Raw genomic sequence first — 6,227 nt, 5'->3', positions numbered from 1 at the left:
GCATTTCTGGCAGCTGGGCATCAGCAGGCCTTAAAATGGGGGCATGTGGTGGAGCAAGCCCAGCTGAGATCCCCTGAGAGGAGCCCAGTGCTCCTTGCTCCTCTCTGCTGACACGTGAGCCTTTGTCTGGGTTCGGGGTGGCCCTGGCTGTGTGAGGGCTGCTATGTGCACACGAGACAGCCGGTCCTGTCCCGCTGGGTCCCAGCAGTGCCTCGCAGCAGTCCTGCATCCACATCAGGATGCTGGTCAAGAGAGGCCCTGGAAGGTGAGGCACATGATTTGAAGCTTTTGCAGATATACACAGGGGATGGCCAATGGTGTTCCCTCAGGATACAGCAGTCCTGAGGGGTCTCCCTAATTCAAAGAAATCCTCAGATATATGCATTATCTGCTAAAAGCCCTTTTATTGAGCTGGTAGGAGGGCAGGGGTCTGCACCCTACCAAAATGCTTTTTGGCCGCGTATAAATTTCAGTGGGTTGATGCAGGAATTTGATAAAAAATACCATCCATCTTTAACCTCCTGAGGTTATTCCATAGGCAGGGGGTTAGAAATACATTCTGTCAGATTCCTGTACTTGAAGCTGATGTCCAGGCGCTGGCCAGAGCGGTCTCCATGGCCTAATGTAGCACTTCTTCCTCATGGCTTCCCTGCACAGGGCTCATTCCCTAGGTGCCCTTTGCTCTTCTGCTAGAATGTGTCTAAAGCTTTTTCAAGTCCCTCTCCTGTCAAGTTAGGCCCACCAGGTTTTTCTCATGCTAACTGCTGCTAAGTACTTACCTGTGTCTGTGCTGAGTACTTGTTTGCTTATGTGAATTTCTTGTGCTTATGTCAAACAAAGGCCCTCTTTCATTCTCCTCTTTATCCTGATACAAATTCTTTTGCAAGATCCTCTGGACAGTCCCCAGTACATATGTACTGTTATGCTGCTCTTTTAATTTTCTACCACATCCATAGGTTCAGGAAGGTTAAGAGGAGGATTATTTTTTTTTTTTAATTAGAACTGGTTTTCTGAGGAAGCTAAAAATCTGAGGAGCTGTTGGTGATTGCAGATTTGTCCATCACAAGAAGACATCTGACTCATGATGCTCTCTTTCTTTCTCTATTTTGGTGATGATTTTGGTAACTTCTTTGATAGCAGATTTGAGTGTCCATAAGGCTCTGTGAGATGCATTTTTGACTTCTGCCACTAGCCATTCTATATTAGGCTGGTACAGCATTTGCTTTAGAACATCAATGTCCCTTCCAGTTTGGAATTTGGGCGCTTCGTGATACACATTGTACGCATTCTGCAAAAGCTCAAGAGAAGTTATTGTGTGGTGCAACTCAAGTAACATGCATTTTTGTTTGTGAATTACAAATAGAGAAGTTAGTACCATGAGTACGTTCATTTAAAGAATCTGTTGTCATAGTTGTGCAAGCAGATCTCACCCAGGGACATCCCCTTCCCACATAACATACCTGTGACTGTGCATGGGTTACTTCATCTGTCTCTCCAAAAGCTCTGCGTCCTTCCGCTCTAAGTTCTTTTGAGCCAACATGCACAATGCAGCACGGATCTAGGTGCAATGGAAATGCATCATAGACTGTAAGGAGAGACACATCAACCAGACACAACATCTCCTCAGGAGCACAGAGTCCACAGAGTGCCGTAGGTTTCAATGCAGCTCCATATCCATTCCAAAAGTTTCAGAGGAATGTCTCCCGTCCTCACCTTGGCAATTACACACAGCCAGGTGGAACACTTCGTGCCACAACCTTACACTGCTCCAACTGCAGCCTATGTCAGGAAGCCCTGCTTGAAGCATGAAGGTCATAGGAGTGCTCCAAGACAGAGGAAGAGCTGACATGGCCAGTGAGCAGGCAGTTCAGTTCCTACAGGCCATGGCAGGAGAATGAAAACCATGTGCAATATCCAGCAAGGAGGGGTAATTAGCTGTTGATTAACACTCATGGCCAGCAATTGTAGCTGTTTCTCACTTCCTGGCTTCTGAAGGACTCAGCTCTGAAGGACTCTGAAGGACTTGGTCTCTGACATCAGGAGACCAAAATGAGGAGTCATGTGAAAACAAGCTGCAGAAACACTGATGTTAATGAGCAGAAAACTTGAGAATGAGAGGGCTGTGACATACAGCCAGAAAGGTAACCAGGAAAAATCAAACTCTCCCATTTTCTTTTGCATCTTTGCTTACACACAACATTAGAATCTTTGCTTCTCTGCTTCCGAGGATGCACTTTGCCCACGTTCACTGATCTGTAGCTTGTTCTGTCATTCAGAACTTCTCTAAAACAGCCTTTGCACATAAAGAATGCTTCTGGCATGACCTTAGCACCATCTGCAAACCAGGCACCTTGGCACCACTGGAAATAGCCAAGCAATTGCTCTCTAGTTGTCAAATATATTCCCAAGAGAATCCACATTGCCCAGGAGAGGATGATTATGATTTTCAGTGACATTTTGGGCCAAGCACTAAACAGCCACTGGAAAGGAAATCTTCTCATCCCTGTCCTTCTCCCTTACCTTTCCAAAACTTTCCCTCAGGTCTGTGTCACCCGTAAGACCAGGATCGGTGTGATGATCCATCTCCTTGGCCTGGCTCAGTGGGAGGCCTGGAAATGGAAGCCAAAGTTTCGTGTAAATATCTGGCAGACGTCAAGCCCCCAAAACCACAATGCTGGGCAACAGGCAAGACAGGTTCCAGATTGCAGAGCCCTCAGAAGACACAGAGACTGTGACTGAGAGCAGCAAGGTAAAATGCCTAGACCCTCTCCCAAGGGATGGGCTACTGGCAGCAGACATGACATTACTCTGCTGGCCAGCAGACTGAAACCTGCTGCATGATGAAGGCCCCAGTCCCTGGATGCTGGAGAGCCTCTGTGTCTGACAGAGATGGGTAGAGATGGAGATTGCTCTTGACAGCAATTCTTATCTGCTCTTATTCATGCTGATATTAGTAAACATCTTCTTTTGGTTCCTAAAAGTCCCAGGTTCTAATACCTGGATGGATTTAGATCAACATTTTCTTCTCTTTGTTGCAATATTTTAGAGGACATGCAAAGAAAAACTTGGCATTGCAGGAGTGTTACCCAAACATGAACTGTGTTCTTGGCACTAGATAATTCATTTTCCCCACGGATTTTCCTTCTGAACTGTATGAGACTGGGCCAATTTTGGGCCAGCCTGACTAAAGGCTGATTTTCTAACTGCAAGAAGAACAATGGAGCTCATTCTGAAATACTCTCCAACAGAGCTGTTAGAGCTAAGAGAACTAATTCTTTACATGGTTTCACAGAGGGTAAATTCATACAGCAGCCAAGCAGTTTGAGAGGAATACCTGTCCTAAAACTGGATTCCTTCACCCTGTAGAATGCTTCAGTCACTAATAAAAGTGGGCCAGCTAAGGATTAATGTCATAGGTCATTTCTAGTCCAGAATGAGTCCAGAAAAAAATGTCACCTTCCTTACTCTGCATTAGGCATTCCAGCTGCACATCAGCAATTAAGGAGTCATTCCAAAGGGGCCGTAGCCAGGATTTGCCAGAACTAACCCGGAGCAAAGGGACCAGGGGAGCTGATTCCTTCTTCTGCATCAGCAGAATTATTTCTTCAAGTCTCATCTGTCCCATCATGACACACCCAGAGATGGCAGAGGAACAACAACAGTGTCATTAGGGCTTTCAACTTGAAAGCATTTGCTGAGCCAGATGCACCAGAGACCGCATTTTGTCTGGCACAATTCCACTTGTCAGGGATCAGGCAAGGCAGGGAGGGAGGACAAGGCAGAAGGCATCTCCTCCCCCAGCCTCAGTCTGCAACACTGACACAGGCACAGAGAGCCAGGGAAGAGATTTGTCATGGTGAACCTGCCATAGGTGGCTTTGGGCTCGTGCTGTCACAGGATGACAAACTCAGACCCTGCATATGATGCATCCATTTGGAAGGCTCCTTCTCCCTGACAGGAAAATTTATAAGGACATTCTGTCAGAGGAGGTTTCTCTATTTCTGCCAATACAAAACCAGGCAATGTCCATTAATGTCCATCCCGTCTCAAAGGGTTCAGCTCAGAAACTGCCCCAAGGAAAGGTTTTCTGCTTCAAAATCTGGAGGAAGAAGTGGGAACATTTCTCATTTTGTGCTAAATGCCTTGTTTTCCCTACTAATTGTCACATTAGAAAGGCTGCAGGGAGATAAAAGGCATGTGCAGGATGGAGATGAATGTTTTCTTTTCCTGCTCTGCATTTCCAGGGCCACAAGCTACCACTCCAGCTCCTGCCACTCAACACTTCACACTGCAGGAATTTTCACTGCACCACCAGAGAACACTCCCAGTGACTGGACTCTGGGAGAGTCCACTGAGCCCATCAAGAAATGGAAACTGATTTAAAGAAATTTAAAATAGACTGGGTTATAATCAAGCTTTCCAAATGTCACCTCTGAGTCAAGACTACAACGGTCATTTTAGGACAGACATACCTGCATGCTCAGAGTTCTCCTTGCTTCTGCTGCTGGATCTTGGACTGGAGAAAATGGAGGACAAAAGAACATGTGAGGAGGTAGAAAAAGAAGGGAGGGAATGCCTGTACCATGAAAGGAAGCAAACCTTCATAGCATGGGCACTTTGATGGAGGAGGAAATGTGACACATAAACCCAGTTTTCTCCAAAGCTGATTCATTGCCCTTAAGATTTCCATTACTGGAGTCACACAGAGCTGTCCAAGCTCTGTGTGAAACAATAACCAAGTGCAGCAGAGGACCCATCTTGAGGTGCTTTGAAGCCCTGCCTCCTCTTCCCCACCACCACCTCTGCTCTTGGCACATTGGTGTTGGCTTTGACATTGTGCTGGGTCATCATAGATGGGCAAAATGCCTAAACACATGGGACACCTGGCTGTGCAAAATAACCACACTTTGGGATGGGAACACACAGGTGAACAGCACACTGCAGCAGCAGCAGACACCTTGGCTTACCTCATCTCCTGGGACTTCTTTTTCCCCTGCAAAATGGCCTCTCTTTGCGGCCACTCGCCCGGGCCCACCCTGGCCACTCAATCTAGAAATTCCCAATTTTTGCTGGATTTCTCCAAAACTAAAGTGGTCAGAAACTAGGCCAATGCAAGTCCTTAGAGCCCCAAACAACGCCTTTCATCTGATGCCCAGACCCTGGGCAAATTACTTCTTTTGCCCCTGCAAAATGGCCTCTCTCTGCGGCCACTCGCCCTGGTCGACCACGGCCACCCAAGCTAGACATTTCCAAATTTTGCTGGATTTATCCAAAACTAAAGGGGTCAGAAACTAGGCCAATGCAAGTCCTTAGAGCCCCAAACAACGCCTTTCATCTGATGCCCAGAGCCTGGGCAAATGACTTCTTTGGCCCCTGCAAAATGGCCTCTCTTTGCGGCCACTCGCCCTGGCCCACCCTGGCCACCCAAGCTAGACATTTCCAATTTTTCTGCATATCTCCAACACTAAAGTGGTCAGAAACCAGGCCAATGCAAGTTCTTAGAGCCCCAAACACCACCTTTCATCTGATGCCCAGAGCCTGGGCAAATGACTTCTTTTGCCCCTGCAAAATTGCTTCTCTTTGCGGCCACTCGCCCTGTCGCAGCCTGGCCACCCAAGCTAGAAAATTCCAAATGTTGCTGGATTTCTCCAAAACTAAAGGGGTCAGAAACTAGGCCAATGCAAGTCCTTAGGGCCCCAAACATCGCCTTTCATCTGATGCCCAGACCCTGGGCAAATGATTTCTTTTGCCCCTGCAAAATGGCCTCTCTTTGCGGTCACTCGCCCTGGCCCACCCTGGCCACCCAAGCTAGACATTTCCAAATTTTGCTGGATTTCTGCAACACTAAAGTGGTCAGAAACTAGGCCAAGGCAAGTCCTTAGACCCCAAACGCCAGCTTTCATCTGATGCCCAGACCCTAGGCAAATGACTTCTTTTTCCCCTGCAAAATGGCCTCTCTTCGCGGCCACTTGCCCTGGCCCACCCTGGCCACCCAAGCTAGAGGTTTCCAAAGTTTGCTGGATTTCTCCACAACTGAAGTGGTCAGAAATTAGGCCAATGCAAGTCCTTAGAACCCCAAACACCGCCTTTCATCTGATGCCCAGACCCTGGGCAAATGACTTCTTTTTTCTCCTGGAAAATGGCCTCTGTTTACATCCACTTACCATGTCTTACCCTGGCCACCCAAACTAGAAATTTGGAAATTTTTCTGGATATCACGCAACCTA

General features: G+C 47.2%; 1 protein-coding gene across 2 annotated transcripts in view; it reads right to left on the bottom strand.

Annotated features, from left to right (window-relative positions):
- LOC135284809 (ubiquitin carboxyl-terminal hydrolase 42-like) overlaps positions 1-6,227 on the bottom strand; it is a 162,950-nt gene that overhangs the window by 147,609 nt on the left and 9,114 nt on the right. Inside the window, exons 11-14 of one of the 2 annotated variants that reach the window (XM_064396552.1) lie at positions 4,473-4,516; positions 2,521-2,609; positions 1,461-1,558; positions 379-1,288 (exon numbers count right to left, since the gene is read on the bottom strand). In XM_064396552.1, the coding sequence (XP_064252622.1) occupies positions 1,478-1,558; positions 2,521-2,609; positions 4,473-4,516 (214 nt within the window). In that variant the 3' untranslated portion in view covers positions 379-1,288; positions 1,461-1,477. Of the gene's footprint in view, positions 1-378; positions 1,289-1,460; positions 1,559-2,520; positions 2,610-4,472; positions 4,517-6,227 lie in introns of those variants that run through there. The other variant, XM_064396553.1, reaches the window with a different exon arrangement.

This window comes from Passer domesticus, chromosome 21 (assembly GCF_036417665.1).
Source record: "Passer domesticus isolate bPasDom1 chromosome 21, bPasDom1.hap1, whole genome shotgun sequence".
In the NCBI taxonomy this organism is placed as follows: domain Eukaryota; kingdom Metazoa; phylum Chordata; class Aves; order Passeriformes; family Passeridae; genus Passer; species Passer domesticus.
This window is presented reverse-complemented; position numbering and strand designations above follow the sequence as displayed.